Raw genomic sequence first — 22318 nt, 5'->3', positions numbered from 1 at the left:
TGAACCTGTTATAAAATAAACATCATATCAAGTATAATAGAATATAAGAACACAACGAAAATTGAAGCAACAACTTCACGAAGGGTCTTAGGGTCACAATAACATTTAGACCTTATAATTGCAATTTGCTTGTAGGCTCTCACACTATACCAAATTTGAGATTTAATTTTAGTCTAACTCCAACTGGAAAAGAAACTAAAAACCATAAAGTATAAGAAAATTTCTCATTCCATGCAAATATTGTATCTCATTTTTTTTGTCACTTTTTTTTATGTCACTAAGCGTAAATATTTAAATATTCTGGTTAAAAACCAACCGTTAATTCCTAATTTTGTCAAAATTTATCTTTTTTTATTTTTCATGGTATTCTCTTACTCAATAAGCTAAAAATTAATTTGTCGCGATTCGCGAATACTAGAGAATATCGTATATTTTTTTTACGGTATCTCTCAGCCTGACAGGTCAAGAACTAATCTGTCATGGATCGGAGCTCCATTTAAGAGTTTATCATTAACCAATAAATTATTACAAGCATAAGACGAGATTTAAATTCCTAACACTTGCTTGTACTATACATTTTTTTTTTACCATACCATGCCTTTTTTAATATATGCTTTCTTTCAAAAAAAAATTTTGATTTTGTTTTTTATCTATTGTTAATGGACTTATGGCCCAATCTTAAATTTCTTAGATCACATAAAGCCCAATTAATACGGTCCCATTTAATGCCAACATAAATTTTCGCCAAATGTTCCCTATGGCTAATTGTCCATCAATACTAGTATATTATTTTTTTTATATTTGTGGGGAATTAATTTTTGATCTAGAAATAAAAAATCAATTTGTTATTTGAGTGTTGATGAGATGAATGAACTAACAAACAAAATGGAACTATATTATTGAGAGACCAAAGAAGCATTAATTATTCGACTTGCACACAGATTATATTATATGAATGTATTAAAATATGGGGGAAGTCAATGTTGGCTAGCTCAATTATGACAATAAAAGATAGGTATAGAATGTGACATGGTAGTAGCTCATCTCAACCTTTAACTATGTAGTCAAATATTCAGTCTCCATTGAATGGAATATATAGAACACTATTTTTTTGGATAATTCTTTACCTCTTTAGAAGAATACTATGATTAAAAAAAAAATATCACTTACATGAATTTGTCTTTACATAAAAATCGTTAAATAATTTAATATATTTAATTAAATTATTTTTTTCGCATAAAAACAATTTCATATGAGTAGTCACTTGTAGCTGCCGATAATAAACATAGACGTTTATTTTTTAACCCGAAATATAATTTTGACCTAAAAGGTGTGGACAAGAGTGTTATGGGCAAATGGTTCCCAATAATTCATGTGTGCAGAGTATGCTACATTATTCAATTTCAATATATGAATGACAAGAAACAAGTTGCAAAATGGTCTTATCACTACTTTTTGTCCCAAGAACAACTAGCCTATTTAGAGTGAGACCCTATATATAGGTTTGGTTTGCAAAGAAAAAAAAAGAAAGTTTTGAGATTTGAGATGATGGTGAAAAGAGAAGCTTTAGTCACTGCTTTCTTATGGCTCTTACTTGTGACATTAGTAGTAGTTGTATATGCAAATGATGAAGGGAATACCAAAATTCACCCACCAAAGTCTAACCATATGGTCTATTATCCTCAAGGTAAAATCAATAAGTATATGCTTAATTATGAATTTGGATTCAATATTTGACTCTTCAGTTTCCAATTCTTGCAACAATTATAGTAATAATAATAAAATGTTTTGTCATTTTTTTTTCAAAGGTTGTAGGTGTTGCTGGTTCATTTGGAAGCCAATGATCCAATGTGGAAAAGCATGCTGTGAAGATGGATGTTGCCCTTAAGCATATATAGAAGAAGAGTTTCAAGTGCACCGGGAATATCAATATTTCAATTGTTTTAACTGTTTATCTGAATTATAAAAAATATATATAATATATATAAATTAAAATCAACGGTTAAAACAATTGAAACACTGGTATTTTTCGGTACACTTAAAATTTTTCCTATAATATATCACAAGGTTGAAGGTTGAAGGTTGAGGCAGACTCTATATATGTACTTCTCTTTATTTGGTGAATATAATATATGCTGGAAGCAAACAAAACTATTTTGATAATTTCCCTGAATAAAACTATAGTGTGCTATGGATAATTTTATGTCGAAGAAACCTTTCTTTTTAATATCTACCTACTTTGAAGATATTCTAATTACTAAAGTGCCATTTGGTTTTCTAAATATATAGTTCATAATCTCTCTCTCTCAATTTTCCATAAGCTCCGTCGCAAAAGGTTTGTGGCAGATACATTCGTCACAAAAGATTGTAGCAATTTTTATCTCACACAAATAATGTTTGCTGCAATTATTCACCAGCAATTTTACAAAATGAAAAGGTGATAGCAAACTCTCTCGACATGTCACGAAAAATATCTAAAATATTCGAATAAAAAGAATTCTAATGAACAAATCCATCCAAAAACATAAAATCAAACTTGTGACTCAAGACTACATTCAATTAGAGAGAATAGATTTTGATAAAGTTTTTAGTGCTGTAATAAAACCAACCACCATTAGATTAATTCTGATTTTAGTTTTGTCTAAAAATTAGTAATTAGACAATTTAATTTTAATAATATTTTTTTTAAATAGAGGTTTTAAACAAATTAATTATATGAAATAGTCCAAATTAAAGGTTTTGAATTAATGCTCAAATTGAATGTTGTAGGCTAAATAGGTCTCTTTATAGTCTAAAACAAATTCCAAGAGAATGATTTCTTAAGTTATATAATATCTTATCTCAATTTGATTTTACACATGCTTAGTGTGATACATCATTGTTCATTAAACAATCTCATACTTAGATTATTTATATCCTATATGCTATGTTGATGATATCATTATTACCGAAATGATACCTTTGAAATTGATACTATGATTAAACAATTAAATTCAATCTTCATCTAAAAGATCTTGGAGAACTAAGTTATTTTTTAAGCATAGAAATTCAAAGAATTAGTGTTAGACAAATATACACTTATACTTATCTCAAACAAAATATGTTATTGATTTATTAGAGTCCCGCTAGAAAAACAATGAAGTAATACAATGGGATATTTATTGGCTCCAATTTAAATTAAAAGAATAAATTAATCTTCATTTACCCTAATTTCAAATGGTCTGTTCAGTTTTAATTTACCCTATCACTAATTTACCCCTATTTCCAATTTTTCCTCATTAATCCAAACCCTTTTTCTCCCACGATTAGCCTAGGGGTGACAAACGGGCCTAAACCCGCCGGGTCGGCCCGCGTAACCCGCCAAAAAAGGTGGGTTGGGCTGGAAAATCGGGACCGCCAAATAGCAAAAACCCACCTAACTCGCACCGCTTAAACCACGGGTTTTGGCGGGCTTTGGCGGGGTGGGGTGGGCTTTCCCGCCGGGCTAAGATTTTTATTAGTGAGGGGATATTTTTGCAATTTTTTTGCCAAAACCTAACTTCCCCCAACCTAACTTACAAGAGTATGAAGATAAAAATTAAGTGTTTTGAATTATGTTTATGTTATTTTGGAGACAATATTTATAATTATGTTTTGGATTATGTTTATTTTGCTTTGGAGAGAATATTTATACTTATATTTTGAATGAAAATTTGGTTTATAATTATATTTATTAGATATTTATAATTACAAAGACTTTAATGTTTGTGAATATAAAAAATATAATTTTTTATGCCATTAAAAATTATAATTTATTAATATGGTTGTGAAATTATATATATTACTTAGTAATTAATAGTAAAAAAAAAGAGGAGCTTTGGCGGGCTTAGCCCGCCGGCCCGCCAGCCCGCAGTTAGGCGGGGCGGGTTAGGATTCTAGGACCGCCTCACTAGGCGGGGCGGGGCGGGCCAACCCGCCAAAGGGCGGGCTTCTGGCGGGGCGGGACGGGGCGGGGCGGGCTTCCCCGCTTGCCACCCCTAGGTTAGCCTTCCCCCCAAAACCCCTCCCATTTGCTTCGCAGACCCCGGACGCTGCCCAACCGTGTGTGCTGAAACTGGCAACCCCGGACGCCGACCCTTCTTTGCGAGCATCCTTCCTCACTGGCCGCAACTCGTTCGCCCTATCGCCATTGCACATCCCACTGTCATTGCAGCCCAACCTCCGCGCGCAACTCCTCCGACTCGAACTGCAGCCCAGTGAGCCGTCACTGCCGAACCGAGCAGCAGCGCCCAGTCTCCTTGCTCAGACACCGTTGCCTATAGCATCCCCGTTGCACTGTTCGCAGCGGAGGATCCGAGCCTTGTTTCGCTGCCTGATCGTGGACCATTCACCGGGACAACCACGAACATCATAACCAGAACGCTGTCAACCATCCACGATAAGTGGGTTAAGTTCTTCGTTTCATGATCATCATTATTGTTGCATGTTATTCTAGAGACAGATTTTGTTACTGATATGATTGATTCTACATGGTGAAAAAGTATTAGGTGCAAGTTTAGTATCCTAGAGCATGTGGAATATGATGTTGGTTGAGATTGTTGCAATTGATTTAACTTTAGCGCGGGAATGGTCGAAAAAGTTTGGTAATCTTGTTTATATAGTAGAAAAATTTTAATTTTTTTCCCTCCCCGTGTGGACCTTTGCATGCAATGTGACGTAAACTAGCTGACCATTGTTGATGTTTGGTTTACCCTTATTGGATAGTTACTTTAGTAGGGTGTTGGATGGTTGGTCTTTATCATAGATTTTGCACTTATTTAATTGGATGGTTACTTCAGTATGTAATCGGATGGTTGGTTTTGATAGACGATGTTACTACAGGGACATTTGGAGAATTGATTTTAATGATCGTGAATGCTAGTTTGATGTTATTATGTTCAAGGCTTCTTTGAATACATTTGATGTGTTTTATTTTTCTTTTCTTTTTATTTGGTTTGTGTTTGTTAAGGAAACAAATGCATTTAAGATGCTCAAACCAGATTATGATCTGAAATGGATGGCTAATTTAATATTTATTTATTCGGATGGCTGTTTTTGGATGTAAAAAATTACTTTATGGGGATACCAAGTTGATGCATTGTGTGAAAATAGTTTACATTGATGATTGTTGTAGTTGTAATTGATCGACCTAGTCTTTGGGACTAAGTAAATTCATGCTGAGGGAATCCTTTCGCAATATAGGTATTATCGTAGATGCAAAACCCTTTCTTTTTTAGTGCAAACACGAATATTGACGACTGTGCTCCTCCTCTTATTTTATTGATATTTTTGTTAACCCATTTAGATAGTTACTTTAGTAGGGTATTGGATGGTTGGTCTTTATGATAGATCTTGCACTTATTTAATTGGATCGTTACTTCAGTATGTAATTGGATTGTTGGTTTTCATAGTTGATGTTATGCTTGCTTGAATAAGGTTTTTATCTTAAGTAAAGATGGTTACTACAGGGACATTTGGAGGATTGATTTTGATGATCGTGAATGCTAGATTGGTGTTATTATGTTGAATGCTGCTTTGAATCCGTTGAAGTTTGATGGTTTTTTTTCTTTTTTCTTGTGTTTTTTTGTTAAGTAAACAAATGCATGTATGATGCTCAAACTGGGTTATGATATGAGGTAGTTAGAACTGATTTTAACTGAAATGGATGGCTAATTTATTATCTATTCGGATGGCTGTTTATGGCTATAAAAATTGCTTTATGGGACTGCCATGTTGTTGCATTGTATGAAAATAATTCACCTTGATGATTGTTGTGGTTGTAATTGATTGACCAGGTCTCCGGGACTAACTAAATTCCTGCTGAAAATTATCACTTGCATGGAAAAAAGAAAATGAATTTACATGTACGGTTGGTGATTACATCCTTATGCTTTCTGATTTTTTTTTTTGTTCGTATTCAGTGAATTCCTAAAGTGCTTTGGGTGCCACTTGGAGGCATTAGTTACAGATCTTCCAATGTAATTATAATCCACGGTTTGAAAGTAGATGTATGAAATTTCGTAGGTAAGAGCATCCTCTTATTCCTCTATATTCTAGTTTCATGAAATTGACTACTACTTTTAGAGGAAATATTGGATAAATCTAAATTTTATTTTCTCTTGAGTCACAATCCGTTACTTTACTTGTTTTGTGTTATAAATCAATAACTTGGTGAAGAATTACTTTAAAAGTGGGCTTAGATGTGATAAATCTTCTGAAGCATATCAGAAATTAGAAATAAGCTAAAGTCTTCAATGCCAATAATTTCTTTTCAGCTTCTATGCATCAGGATTATCTTCTGAGGCCATCTAGCCCTAATAAGTAAAGTTACATCAATTGAAAGGTAAGATTATACTATTAATGATGTTATTTGGCTGCAGGTTGCCTGCTTCTTTTGGTAGAGTTAGAAACTTAGAATCATAGAAAAATAAGAATGTGAGGTAGATATTTTGGGTAAATTCCAATTAAATACCTGCTCAAGGAATCCTTTCGCGTTATGGGTATTATCGTAGGATGCAAAACCCTTTCTTTTTCAGCGCAAACAAGAATGTTGATGGCTGTGCTCCTCCTCCTAGTATATTAATTTTTTGTTTAACCTTATTGGATTGTTACTTTAATAGGGTATTGGATGGTTGGTCTGTTTGATATATCCTTTGCTTATTTCATTCGATGTTTACTTCTGTATGTAATCGGATGGTTGGTTTTCATCGTCGATTTTATGATTGCTTGAATAAGGTTTTTCTCTTAAGTAGAGATTGTTACTATAGGGACATTTGGAGGATTGACTTTGATGATCATGAGTGCTAGTTTGATGTTATTATGTTGAAAGCTTCTTTGAATCGGCTAATGTTTGATGGAACATATGGTGAATTCAATAAATAACTGGATCATTGAATTGCACTGATTACTTTACTGTTTAGGTGTGCCATATTTTTGCTTTGTGTGAATCTGATTTACCTGCTGGATTGTTATGTTTATAGTTGGCCGAGTCGGACTCTCGGACTCTCTGATTTACCTTTGAGGAATAAACTGCCAAGGTTGAAAGTTGAGGAAGAATGGGTATTTGTAACAGAAACTAATATTGAAGCTGAATGGTCAAAAGCTTGCGAAACGAGTCCTTCAAAGCACAAGTTTTGTTGAAGATTGGGTCTAGCCATCTAGGAACATGGAAATATTACAGCTTTACGTTAGTTAATGAAGCAATATTTGTCTGCTTTTAGGGGTAAGTTAATCTTAGGGATCATTTAGAGTCAGTCAATTTATACCATCACAAGTTTTAAGTCTCTAGCTACCACTTTGGTTCCTCAACAGGGACGGACTTAGAGGGGGCGAGTAGTGGCATCGGTGCCCCAAAAATTTTTAGAAACTATATTTATATATGAGATATGTATTTAAAAAAATAAAAAAATTATATAATTTAGTATTTTCATATGTATTATTTTTTATTATGTGATAGATTTATCTCTTAATTGTTTAATTCACTAATAACTTTAACTTAACTAATTTAATATCATACCCTCAAAGACTTTATAACTTTCAAATTAGTTTTTATATAATAATCTCTATATTTATTTAAAAAAATTATTTGTTTATTTTATATTAACATATTTAAAATTTATATTATTGTAATAATAACTTATGTAGTTATATTTTGGTAATCATATTATGTACTTTAGATATTTTTTTCTTATAAAAAATATTTATTTTTTTCTAAATTTATGTTGTTAAAAGAAAAACTTTTATAAAAATATCTTATATCTTGTATTCTATAAAAGTATTGTGTCTTTCAAATAATTAATAATTTATCATTTATTTTCAAATTTTTAAAAATTTTTAAAATAATTAATTTTAATTAATAAGATATGTGATTATTTTTAACTAAACACGCTATAAATTATTGGTACTTTATAATTTTATAATGTACTATTAATATTGTTATATTTTTTATGTAACTATCATATTAAAAATAAAATTATAAAAAAAAATTTATAATTATATATATATATATTTGATAAATTTTTTAGAAAATTAACTCTAATAACTATATGTTAATTATTTTTATAAAATGACAAAAATTTATATAAAATTCGGCCCTCCATTACTAAATTTTCTGAATCCGTCTCTATTCCTCAACAAAGTCAATAGTAACTTGAGAGTTTCAACATCTGATGATAATTAACGTTGTTGAAGTCTATTCATTTAATCAATTCATAGCCTTTTGTTGCTTGTTTTTACTGTTACTTTCCGGTTGTTGATAGATAATTTATCATCTCTTTTTTCTTTTGCAATAAACATCACTTTTGGATTTAATTTGTGGCCATGATGCTGTATGGAGGGACTTCATCCTATGGCCGTGGATGGTCCTATGATGTATTCTTGAGTTTCAAGGGTGAAGACACAAGGAGAAACTTTACAGGCTCACTTTATTCAGATGGTTAGTTTCCATTCTAGCTATTTTTGTTTTTGTTTTTTTTTAAGTAATTGAATTTTTTGCATATTTTTTCTAAGTAATTGATTTTTTTGCATCATATACTCTATGGATTGTGAATTTGTTGAACACTTCAGCACGTATTTAGTTGCGCACAAATTACTTATTGTTTTCTTAAAATTGGTGATTGGAAATTTTATACCCAAAGTAATCATAAATTATACTACAAACTGTATACCCAAAGTAATCATCCACTTTAGAATGAAAAGAACAATCCGCAATCATACTAAAATAAATATCCGCCTTAGTTTAAATGGCTTAAAGTATAGTACAGAATTTATCTCAATCATTGATGCGAAAAAGAAAATTCAATGGATAAGAGCAATATAAACAGCAAGAATTCTTATTGTATTAATCAATTACACTAGAATTCTTGCTATTAGACACACTAATTAATTTTTTTATTTATTGGACACTTAATCTAATAGTGACATATTTTATAATTTTAAGAAAATGACTAACTTAAACAGAATTAAACGTGTTAGTAAAACTTTAAATTATAATAGACTCCATGCTCACAATATTTTTAACAGAGTCTTTTAATCAGGCAAAATTATGTTAAATTCAATCTAAATCAATTAAACATCCAAATTAGAATGAAAATAACCACCAGCCTACCTAATAAAATGAACATCCAGCCTATTTCAGTTTTTCTTTTAATTTTTTTGTTTATGTTATATAGCAGGGTAATAAATTGTACTACAAATAATATACCCAAAATAACCATCCACTTTAGAATAGATAGAACCATCCGTTATTATAGTTAAATAAACATCCGTCTTAGTTTAAATGGCTTAAAATATAGTACATGGTGTATTTCAATCCCTATGCAACTTGTTATTGACCTCTCAATCCATCTTAGTAAAATGAACATACTTTGGCATGAGACGCATACTTATAGGTCAGAATTGAACATAATTTTTCATAAACTTAATAATCTTCTTTCTTTAATTTAAAATAATCTTTGCACTCTGTACTAATGCTCATGCTGATGAACTTTAGCATATTGCATGGGTTCAATGCAAGAAAAGATAGAAAAGAAAGATAGTGAAAATTATATCACTAAAGAAGATATGAAACCAGAAAACAAAACTGAGGCATGTGCATAAAAATTCTGATGGCACAAAAAAATTGTCAATTCTTACCTTGATTCAAAAATACAAATTTATATAATATAAAAATTAATAAATAAACAGTTTAAAATTTTGTGTGAGAAATTAAAGTAACCAACTACAATCACTGGTAAAGGCTAGTTCATACAACTTGATATCTAAATGTAAATAATGATCTGAAATATCCCACACCTAATTAACACAATACAGTGTTCAAGATAAAAAAGATTGTTACAATCACACCTAAACTAAACAACAACAAAATAAAATGTAACAAATTAGCATGATCATCTTCCCTTTTTCATTTTTCATCTTGGATCAATTGTTATGTCAAATACCTTCTCATGAGGTGGCTCTCTATTCTGCTTGTTTGGTATTGAATTCTTTGGCTGCACCCTTTTTTGTATCATTGCTAGCTTTTTTACCTAAGAAATGACTAGCAAAATAGCACTAAAACATAGGATGATGACAAAACATGCATGCTTAACCAAGTCTAGCAACGTAGCACTGAAAAAAAGTGTCTAAACTTTACTAACATCTTGTACCTTGCTTGTAAAAATCAAAGACCATTGTTATACTGAAAAAAGAAGGAAGCTACAGAGTAAAAAATCAAACACTGGCATGGAACATCATGGCATCAAATAGTTTATAAATTATAGATTTAAAAAAAATGAAATTTGGCTAAAGAGGCAAAAACCAAAGCAAATACCTAGAATTAGTTCCACATTTTTAACAAAATCCATTCTGAGCATCTCATTAGCCTCATCAAGGACATGAAACTTTAGCTGGATCAGGTCAATATTTTTCCTCTCTATATGATCCTATATAACATCAACAATTGCCATTAAATAGACTAAAGCTTCTACTATCAACATTGGCAATAGGTATGAATCATATTGCAAAAATGAAAAATCATTATATGAAACCAGCAAATATTATAAAGGCAATACTTTCACGCGACCAGGAGTGCCAACAACAATATCAACATCTCTCATAAGCTTACTCTCCTGAGTCTGGTATGGAGCCCCACCATACATAAACAGCAAGAACTCAATCCCATTGCACCACCATAAACTTTAAAATCAGCATACACCTAATCAAAGAACATCTGAAACTTAGGTGTCAAACAAACATACACTATAGAGTAGAACGATAACTTTACTGACCTTTTGTAGTGCAAGAGGGGGACGAAGAGAAGCGTCGCGATCAGGTAGAAGGAACGGTGTCGTTGGATTAGTTGACGACAGACACAAACAACGCAAATAAGACGCGGCGTTCAGAGATGAGTATGGTACGACACAGGTCCACATGGGCATGCGGATGTCCGGCGGCCAGGCGACGGCGACAGGGAGCTCCTAGTCAACAACCGACGCTCGACGGTAGTACGAGGGAGGTGCGCGGGACGATAGCAGTAGCGAACATCAAGCGTGAAGGAAACACTCCAATCGTGCGAGAGGACTGGTTGGGTAGCACCGACTGCTCGGGTTGCAGCGGACTTCATGGAGGTTGGTTCTCCAGCGCCGACGGTGGGCTCTCTTCGGTAGCTGCTTGGTCAAATTGAGGGAGGGGATTTTTGCTAAGTCAAAAGGAGAGGGAGAGTTAGATGAAAGAGGTAACAATAAAGTGAGAATCTTAATTTCATTCGAATTTGAAATTTGAAATAAATAATAATTAATTACTTTAATTATCACTTGATTTTAATTACAAAATTATCCTCATTGTACACATTGTAGAGCAATTACATTGGCTCCTCATACTTTTTCATAAAATAAACACAATTTAAAATTACTTGATTCTCCTAAAGCAATTTTCAAAACTTAAATACCCTCTTCTTAATAATATATAAATCGTGTTACGACTTTGAGGGTTATACAATATATTAACTATGACACTCTAGAACGCTTTATGTATGAATATTTTAGGGAAATAACTCATAAATCGTGTCAGAGTTCACATTTACGTGCAAAGGCTAACTCTCAGCACCCTGTCACGATTTATGTTCAATTTTGGAGACTTTCAACATGTTGTCACGATTTATCCTCAACGTGTTGGGCCAACCGTGGAGAGCTCTCAACTATCGGAGAGATTTCGGGGAGGAATCAAGTGAGACAACCTAAGATGAGAAGACACCACATCCAATCCAAAACCTTAAGGTAATAAGTTAATAGATCTCTCATCCTATAAACTCATCACTCTTTCTTACTTTTTTGATGTGGGACTAACTTCATGTACTTCTCACATTTGCAACAAAAACACAACGAACTAATCATGAGGAGAACTAAAGAACCCTATAAACATGTTCTTCCCTAACTTATCAATTATTTATTTAAAAATAGATGTGGATGTATCAATTATTTTTAAAAGTATATTTATTTAATCCAATCTAAAAATAAGTATCAATAAAGATTATATACATCCACATCCTATTTTAAAAATAAATTGATACATTACAAATCAAAACTTTTTTTATTTAATTTGGTCTTTTTAATAGAATTAATAATTGAAATTATAAAAAATAATTAAAAATTATATAAAGTGAAATAAAAAATGACAAAGAAAAATTCAATAAAAAAATGCATCAATAAAAAAGATTAAAAAAATATATGAGCAATGAATACTACAAATTTCATAAAAACTTAAATTTATATTATTCAAAACGACATGAATTTATATTATGCAAAATTATATTTTTTTAATAGCCTTTTGACTCATTTTTAAAAAAAAATTAAATTTATGCATTAAAATTTAGTATTCTTCTTATTATAATTTGTCAATACTCTTTTTTTTATTTAATTTGGTCTTTCTAATAGAATCAATAATTAAAATTATAAAAAGATATATTTTTATTTTTAAGTTAAAATTTAAATAGATTAAATTTAAATTAAAAATTTAATTAAATTTGATACTAATAAATGTAGTCATATTATTGTACTTATATGATTAATTATGTTTATTCAATTTTAAAAAAATTAGCTGTTTAAAATTAGTAATTTTAAGTTAAAAATTTCTTGTACTTGTATTAATTTTAAATTAAAAAATTACAAATAAAAATATCCGTATTATTATAAAATTTCTAAATTTAAATATGGCCTATCTCAATAAAAGATACAGATGTATATAATACTTCAAATTACATTTATAAGTGTAATTGACAAGTTAGGGAAGAATATGTTTATGGAGTTTTCTAACTAGTTGAGGGTAAAATGTGACGGGGTGTTGAGAGTCCCCAAAGTTGAGGAATTTGCACGTAAATCGTGTTAACCCTGTGTGGTTTAGTCTCGAATCGCGTAACTCCTCCCACTATAGAACGATTTATAGGTAACCTATAAAGTTGTGAACCCTGATACGATTTATGAGTTACTCCTCTAAAACATTCATGCATAAATTGTCCTAAGATATCATGGTTAATATATTATATAACCCTTAAAGTCCTAGGACTATTTATATATTATTAAAATAGGTATTTACGTTTTGAAAATTGTTTTAAGGAAATCAAGTAATTTTGAATTATGTTTATTTTATTTGAGTGAAAAAGCCTATGATATATTCTCTACAATTAATGTTTATAGGTTTTGAAGATTTTCAAGATCCAAAAACTTTCGAGATTAATAGTTGGTAGTCTCCAATATTTGTCTAATATTTGTCTATTACAAGGTTTGATATATTTTTCATTTTTGCTCCATTTGCAAGCTTAACCAATTTATGCACAAGCCTTTGCTTGCTAGTTGAAAAGCTGAAAAAAGAGTATTGAGATATTTTGAAGATTACAGAAGGCTTAAAAAATGATAGGTTGAATTTATGGCCTTCTTTTTCTTTAATAGATTAAGTATTTAAACCCAACTTCAATCTTGATTTCTGTTTGACCTGTATAGTAGAAAATTTAAGAGATAATTTTTTTTGTCTCATAAATATCAGAAAATAGAACAGTGAGAGAAAAGAAGAAGTTGACACAGTCATGTATCCTGGTTCAGTTGCCTTGTGCTATGTAACCTACATCTAGTCTCCACCATAACAGTAGTGGTGAAATTTTCACTATAGTCAAAGTATTATATACACTAATTTCCTAGGATTCACATAATCCTATCTGGACACACAAGTTTCTTCCTAAACTTGACTTGGTTATGCTAATACCTAACTCTTTACACTAAGTGCTTACTCAACTTAGAAAGGGGAACTTCACTGGTACAAGATACAAGACAAAAAATTCACTCAACCTTTTTTTTACTCTTAGACTTTTTCTCAATGTCTCTCATTCTGCCTTTTACCTCTCAAAGATATTACAGAAAGATATACATTGAAAATGAAATACAAACTGTAAAACATGAAGGAGATTGATGCATAACAGCTTAAACACTATGAACTGAACCCAACAATATAACTCAAGACTTCATTATTCATCTTAGCGGAGTGCTTCTTTTTATGTAGGTGCAATGTTTCGAAGACTTTAAACTCAGTAGTGAGATTTCACATTTTCACACACCACTCTCTATTTGGGTTCTTTCTCCTTACACAAATCAGTAAAACATTTTTTCTTTTGTACATCTTGCAAAGTCACAGTTTAGATTTTTCTTGTGTCAACTCTTTGAACTCTGAGCTCCCTTAACTTGTCATCTCACTTACTTCAATTAACCCCAAATTAGAAATTTTAAAGTTGGTTCCTTTTACTTGACCGAAGACTTTAGTTAGAGCAGCAAAAAGAAACTTTTCAATGGTAAACCCAAATCCAAACTCTTGAGTTTGTGCTTTGTCTTCAAGAAACAATTTGAGCCTTTGATTTACAGCAGTGATGATCAGAAATCACTTTCTCCAAATATCCCAAATTGGCGTTATAGAACTTTGAAAAAGGAGTGAAGAAAATAAATTGCATGTAAATAGAAATAAATCACCTTTATTCTCTGACTTAACTTTGCTTGTTTTGATTTAGGTGATTAGACATTTATTTTTGTGATTTACCTTTCTCTTTCTTTCTTCTTTGGTGAATGAATGAAGAGGAAGCTTTCTCTCTTTCTTCATGAGTCAGACCGAAGAGAACCTTGTGAACATTTGCTTTGGTTGGTTTCAACTTGGATGGATCAACTTGGACTTGGATTGGCTTGACTTTTCATTCAACCAATTGATTCCTTTGCTTCCTTTCTTTGGGCTTTGAGAGTCAGAGAGCCCATTGAAAATCTTTGTTTCTTTGCTCTATCTCTTTGGGCTGCTGTGCTACTTTAATTTTGGCCTGCAACACTAACAAAGGCAATCAAAATTGATTGGGTGTTTAACTCAATATATCAATATTTGCCATCATCATTTAGATTAGTCATATTCTTAACTCTACAATCTCTCTTTTGATGACAAACATAATTTTAAAAAATAGAGTTAAAAAAAATTGAATTAGATAAATATAATGCACTTCCCTTTTAATGATATCATTTGCTTTTGGCTTGCTCCCCTTTTTCTTTTCAAAGATTGCTCCCTTTGAATTTGTACTCTTTATTTGTTTCATGTTCACATATTCACAAATGGAATACAACTTTTTCTAGAACCAAAAGTTCTGTAAAAATTTGTAAAATAAAGCATGTCTTCATCACATAAACCAGAGCACATATCATCGTCACTGAGGCTTTTGCTTCGGTTCAATATATAATGACTGAGGCTAACTTTGGTTGGTTAATCCGATCTGTTCATCGATGGTCGGCAAGTATGATGGTTTTAATGATGATCCTGCATGTATTTCGTGTGTATCTTACCGGCGGTTTTAAAAAACCTCGTGAATTGACGTGGGTTACGGACGTTGTTTTGGCTGTATTGACCGCATCTTTTGGTGTAACTGGTTATTCCTTACCTTGGGACCAAATTGGTTATACTAAAAACATAAAAAAAAACTACTACTATATTACTACTACTACTATACTACTACTTCTCCTTTTGTTATCAAGGTAGAAAAAAAAAGAGCATATTCACACCTGCAATAACCTGTTAAGGCAAAGTCTAGATAACTAGATAAATCAAGAGCAAAATAAAGTAGTAGTTAATGTGTTTACAGTCATTCAAGACAAGACAAAGTTTAAAACAAACTACAATTGTTCTATAAGACAATTATAAAAAAAATAGAACAGAAAAGAACAATAAAAGAGACATCCTCAGACATCTGAACCATCTCCTTCAAAATCAGCAGGTTCTTCAGGGCAGAGGCCACATTATCATCCTCAAGTGTATTTTCAATGAATTTCATGAGAACGGCTACTTTGTCTCTGGGTTTTCTAAGGTAGTTTTCATGCTTGGCAGCCAGTTTTCTCTACTCTTTATTTAAGGTGATCAGATAGTTGGATTGAGAGACAAATTCCTGTATTACATCCTTTACCACTTCATATAGAAGTGATTTATGTCCAGTGGAGGCTGAAGTCCCAGAGGCAAATGGAGGAGTAGATTCCTCTGGCTCATAGTCGTCATCATCATCATCAAGGACCACCTTTTTAATTCGAGTTTGTCCCTTTTTCTGTTGTTTCACTGAACCACCTCCTTTTAGATATGAGTGTCTATTTTCATATGTCTCATTTGACAAGTCAATACCAAAATATTCAAAAATGCAGGTTAAGAACATGTCATAAGAAAAAACTTTATCTTTCTCACTTCTAATGCAATCAAACATATACCTTACCATTAAGTATGCAAAAAAATTTTCAGATTTTGTGAGAATAGCATATAAAACCATAGTGTCACAGAAAAGATATCCTCTGATAAGAACCACTCTGAAAAAGAATAATATGATTTACTATACGATGTGGCTGAGTCCAAAGATAACCCAGGACTTTGTGAATTGGTGTGAGGCTATCAATCAGAGACATGTTTTCACACACAACAGCCAGACCATCTCTATAGAAAATACCTAACCCTTCATCCATTTACCAGAAGTATAAGCACATGCACCGACATCGGTATATTTTAGAGCGTCACTTATGATTTTCTCATTCAAAACAAGGTCATGACCTTTCACATATGAATGAATGCTGCCCTCATGGTAAATATGGGTAGACAGATTTTTTTTTTTTGAAAATATGGTTTCAGTCCAGAAATTGAAAATTATCAGCAAAAATAAAACTTTTTTTTCAGGGTTGATAAATCAATAAGAAAACTAGGACAGATGGTATGATGAATAACAACACCTTCATAGAAATTATTATTCATGGCGGATCGAAAACGGTGAGGATTATAGTTAGAGTGAGAGGTTATGAATTGTGCTTTGTGTTCAAAAGGGTCAATGAAATGCTCTTTCACTGATTTGAGAGGGTGATAAGCGTTACCTCTTTGAGAATACTAAGGTGCAAACGTAGGCTTAGGTTACGATGGTTCAGGCGCTGACTTCTCAGCTGCTGGTCGCTTCTCTTTCGAAGTGTTTGGTTTCGAGGGAGCACTTGGTGGAGCCATCAACTTGAAAGAAAAAAGATACTTTGAAGTTATTTTGGTGTTCGATTTCGAGGGAACTAATTTAATATATAAAATTATATTAGATTGATTGATTTTAAAAATTACTAGTTAATGTTAAAAAGTATTTTCATAAATATTTTTAAGAGTGTCTATACTTTTTCTAGAATTAAAAACACGAGAACATAACCTTTTTTATTTACTAAATACGAATCGATGAAGTGTATAAATACATAGCTAAAAAGCATCGTTAAACTGTATATTAGTGTATACAATCGTATTCCCCATAATACTCTAATGTAGTAAGTTGACTTGAACAACAAGTCAATTCAATAACAAAGCATAATACATAGTAGAGTAAATGGTGTATAATCTTTAATTTCTAACGCGTCAAGAACACGTTTTTAAACTTTTAATTTGTCAACACGTTCACATCAAAAATTAAAATTTGCACCAAACTCGTTGAAAAAACAATTGTCTTATTTGTTAAGATTTAATAATAACAAAGTAAAAGTTTTATATAAATAATAAACTATTATATTAGTCTTGAATATTTGTGTTGAGTATTAATTTCATCTCTAATATTTAAAAATTTTTTATTCCAGTTTCAAATATTTTATTTTGTTTTATTTTTATTTTTAATAAAAATTATATTTTTTTCAAAAATATCATTGTTTCTGTTATTATCTTCGTTCTTTTATTATTTTGCTACTTTTAGTGCCAAATTACTACAACCATGGCCACAATCACCATAATTCTAATCTTTGTCTCTATCTAAAAAATATAATAATAAAAAATAATATTTTTGAAAAAAAATTGATCAAAAAACTAAAATAAAATAAAATATAATATTTTGGACAAAATAAAAAATTTCAAACATTAGAAACAAATTTAAAATTTAACTAAATTAAAAATTAAAATAATACTTTATCTTTCTATAAAAATATAAAGATTTGTTTACTTTGCATTTTTATTTTTAATATTTTTTATTTTTAAGATATTGTAAAAAAAATATGAATAAAAAAAAGTTTTGCTGCTATAGTTTTTTTTTTCTTGAAATCTCAAAATTAATACTATAAGAAACCAAATAGGTTGTAAAATTTTTATTTTTGTAACAAAGATAACCAACTTTTTTTTCTAGCTAACATCAGCTACTTTTTTATAAATTAATTTATTATATTAAATTTTAAACTCTAAATTATAAACTCTTAATTCTATATCTAAATTATAAATTCTAAAACAACATTGTCTAATATATTAACCAACCAAAAATTAATTACCTATATTTTTTTTCTAATAGTCACCGAAAAAATTTTGGTTTCTCTCACGATACTAATTATATAAAAAAGAGTTAGGTTACGTATATACCAAAATCAGCCATTAAAATTAGTTAATAATATAAAATATATGTTGAAATATAAATACATATTGAAAATAAATTAAAACACATATATATTTATACACAAATATATTGATGACTAATTTTAATGACTGATTTTAGTGTACAAATAGCATTTTGTATAAAAAAAGTAATTATCCAAATTAGTGCCAACGATTTTAAAAGTGGACATTTTAGTTCTATAAAAAATTAATATACAGATCACTTTTAAAATTTTACTTCAGCAGATAAATCAGTTTCCAGTTTATTTTCCGACAGAATAATTATATCCAAATTAGTTACTAAATATTTTAAAAGAAGACATTTTAATTCCAAAAAAATTAATACACAGATTAATCCCTAACATTTTTTTTCTGTTAGATAATCTCCCGTCCATTTTACTTTTAATATATGTCAACATTTATTATTATTAACTTAACTTTATACATGTGGATGATGACACTAGCATATTAATACACTCTATTCGTTAGAAACAAGTAAGGTGAATAATGATATTTTGAAATCCAAACTAAAATATTTTTTTAATACAAATATTTTTTAAAATAAGACATCTTTTAATTATATTAAATACAAAAATATCAAATAATTTCAATTTTAAATTTTTTGTAGAATAATCTCGAATAATTTTATTATTATTATTATTATTATTATTATTATTATTATTATTATTATTATTATTATTATTATTATTGAGTGACTATATATATATATATATATAAATACATACATAAAAATTTAATGAATAAATTTATTATTATTATTGTCTAAAAAATACAAAAAATTATGATACAATATTATTGTGTAAATAATAATAATAATTTTATTTTACTTTTTTTGGGATAGATGACTATTATGTCTGATGAAAAAAATGTTAAAAATTGATCTATGTATTAATTTTTTTATGATTAAAATATTTGTTTTTGAAATTTTTAAAAACTGATCTAAATAATTATTCTGTTAAAAAATAAATTAAAAATTGATTTATCTATCAAAATAAAATCTTAAAAATATTTTTATATATTAATTTTTTTAAAAAATTAAAATGTTCATTTTTAAAATTATTGAGAACTGATTTAAGTAATTACTCATAAAAAAAATTACTTTCTCCTTAAAAAAGCTTAGCTTCTGCTTCTATATCTTTAACAAGTGTTCACTCATAAAATACCCAACCTTTATTTTTCTAAAGTACCACCACTTTTATTACTACTTGATTGATTTATATGTTAATAATCCCCGTTAATTTTCCCTGTACTTTCCCTTGACTTGACTTAGCATTACTTTAATTGATTTCATTTCTTAAAATCCAGGGTCCACGTTATTTAATTTTACTCGGTTTTGCATCAACTCTAGCTACTCATGTCTCACTTGCATATATTATAAATACCCAACTCTCACTACATTCTCATCGCATACATCAAATTGAAACTGGTTCTAATTTCTGAACTCTTGAAAGTTGTAACAACAACCACCTAGTATTAGCTTTCACATAAAAGAAAATGAAGGTAAATATATATAATAAACCTTGCATATACATATATAATTTTAAATTCTTTTATTTTATTATTTATAATATGGTTTATTGTGTTTGTAGCAAAAGATTGTGATGCAGGTCCACATGAATTGCCAGAAATGCAGAACAAAGGCACTCAAGGTTGCTGCTTCAGCAAACGGTTAGTCAAATTGAAATAAAATATTAATTTAATTAATTTAATGGTAGAATCTCATTTGAAGATACGTGTGTCATGTAGTCGGTTCAATTAAATAATATATATTAGTAACCAATTGTAAAAGATAGATATGATATTTCTCGATTGTATTAATATATAACTACATAGAATTTTCACCTGATTTAATATATTAAACACTAATTAATTGTATAGAAAATATATTGTATCCGAATACAATGATTTTTTAATGTAACTAATTAGTTAAAATTCACATTTATAGTTTAAAAAAAATTTAATTATTCTGTAAATTTTTATAATTTTATTAAATTTATAATTAAATTTTTATATTTTTTTAATTGAATTTTTACACTACTTTAAATTTTATAATTAAGTCTTTTTTATGTTAAAAATTTTAAAATTAACAAAATATTTCTCTCAAAAAATATATGATCAAAGTTCTAATTAAATTTTTAATTATGAATACTTTTAATTTATAAAAAATATTCAATTAAATTTAACATTTTTTACACTAAAATTTTTTTATTATAAAATTAAAAGTATTGTACGGACCAAATTAAAAGAGAAAGAGTATAAAAAATTAATTATAAACTTGTTAAAATTACAAGGAGCAACTGAATAATTGAATGTTTAGAAAATAAAACAAATGTATGTAATTACTTATTAGTTAGTAGTTAGCAGTAAGAATAATACTACATATTTAAGTTTTTTTTATGGACTAAATTTAACTAAGTTAAATAATAAAATTAAAAATAATACTATTTATAATTGATTTTTGTTGATGTTAGACTAATTTAATTGAATTTAGTCGATAAAAACATTTCAATGCATGACATTGTTGTAGTAGTAATATGAATATTTTGGTGTTGGTTAAATGCAGGAGTGGATTTTGTGGGAATAGAGGGAGACGAAAAGAAGAACATGGTAGTTATTGGAGATGGGGTTGATCCTGTTAAGTTGACAAATTCTCTCAGGAAAAAAGTTGGACAAACTAATATCATAAGCTTAGCAGAGGTTAAATCCAGTTAATTAATAAAATTTCGGCAAATTTGACAAAAATTCTCAAGGCACCAGAGAATTCGCTTTTAAACATTTTTGTTTAGTTGTTTTTGTAGAAACTTATTACATGCATTGAATGCTTTGTTGTACTCCCCTAAGGCATTTACCATTTAAGTTTTAATGGCAGAGAGATCCAGAGCAATTTTCCCATTTCAATTAACAGATTTGAACAATGATTGTGTTGTTACGTTGTGATTGAATAATACTTCCATCATTTACGTGTTAAATGTAAAAAATTTATACTAAAAGACTAGAAAAAAAATATGTTTCCAAAATGTTTATTATATACAAAATAAAGAAAAATTTAACCGACACATTTGTTAATCAAACCCTTAAGTTTATTAGTCATTTATGAATACAATTTTTTTAGAGTATTTTCAAATTTGATAAATCAAAGAATAAGTTTTCACGAATTAAAATTTTATTTAAAAATTTATTACTGATTAATTAATTATTTATACATAAAGTGAGATTCAAATTCTTAATATTTGTTTAATAGTTTAAGCGAAGAAGAAACGAGCTATTACCTAATAAACTTAAGTTGGGTTATGTATGGATTTTTTTTTGTCCACGATATCTTTTTGTCCGACAGATCTGAGTTTCATTTAAAAGTTTACCGTTGACCAATAAATTACTCAATGCGACAAGATAAAATTTGAATTTCTAATAATTTCTAATACTTAAACATAAAAATGAGCTGGCCACTCGATCAATTTAAGTTGGTTAAACAGCCCATGTTAATAAAGGCAAGTCCAATTTATTGGGAGTTATGAAGCTGCTTAGAAGGTTCTATGAGGGCATTAAGGATATGCGTTATGATTTAAGAAAATAGTTAAGAGAAATTCAGATTTCAACCCTATATTTATTTTGTTATTATGCCATAATACCCATGGCAGTTAAGATTAGCTTGACTCCCGTGTGTACCTAATTTCACTAACCAAACGTCCAAAATATACAAAGAATGAAGTAATCAATTTCTGTGCACCTATGCTATTGGAAAACAAAAAAAAAATGGAATTTGGTTAACAAATGTTATTTTTAAATGCTTTTTATGCAATAATAGATATAAAAAGGAATTTTTTTTATGCTATTTATTTGTCGCCTTCTAATAAAAGAAATATCAAGTTTTCACAACCACAAGTTATGTTAT

General features: G+C 29.4%; 1 protein-coding gene and 1 long non-coding RNA gene across 2 annotated transcripts; both read left to right on the top strand.

Annotated features, from left to right (window-relative positions):
• The first annotated feature begins 1392 nt into the window (after positions 1-1392).
• Positions 1393-2214, top strand: LOC112796058 (uncharacterized). The gene is made up of 2 exons (XR_003199020.2): positions 1393-1687; positions 1809-2214. It is a non-coding gene; the product is annotated as an uncharacterized lncRNA (long non-coding RNA).
• Positions 2215-19772: 17558 nt separating this feature from the next.
• On the top strand, positions 19773-21324 carry LOC112796055 (heavy metal-associated isoprenylated plant protein 47). The gene is made up of 3 exons (XM_025838309.3): positions 19773-19926; positions 20016-20094; positions 20990-21324. Exons 1-3 carry the CDS (start codon positions 19921-19923, stop codon positions 21136-21138), a joined length of 234 nt encoding a protein of 77 aa, XP_025694094.1. The 5' UTR covers positions 19773-19920; the 3' UTR covers positions 21139-21324.
• The last annotated feature ends 994 nt before the right edge of the window (positions 21325-22318 follow it).

The sequence above is a fragment of the Arachis hypogaea genome, chromosome 4 (genome assembly GCF_003086295.3).
Source record: "Arachis hypogaea cultivar Tifrunner chromosome 4, arahy.Tifrunner.gnm2.J5K5, whole genome shotgun sequence".
Taxonomy (NCBI): domain Eukaryota; kingdom Viridiplantae; phylum Streptophyta; class Magnoliopsida; order Fabales; family Fabaceae; genus Arachis; species Arachis hypogaea.
This window is presented reverse-complemented; position numbering and strand designations above follow the sequence as displayed.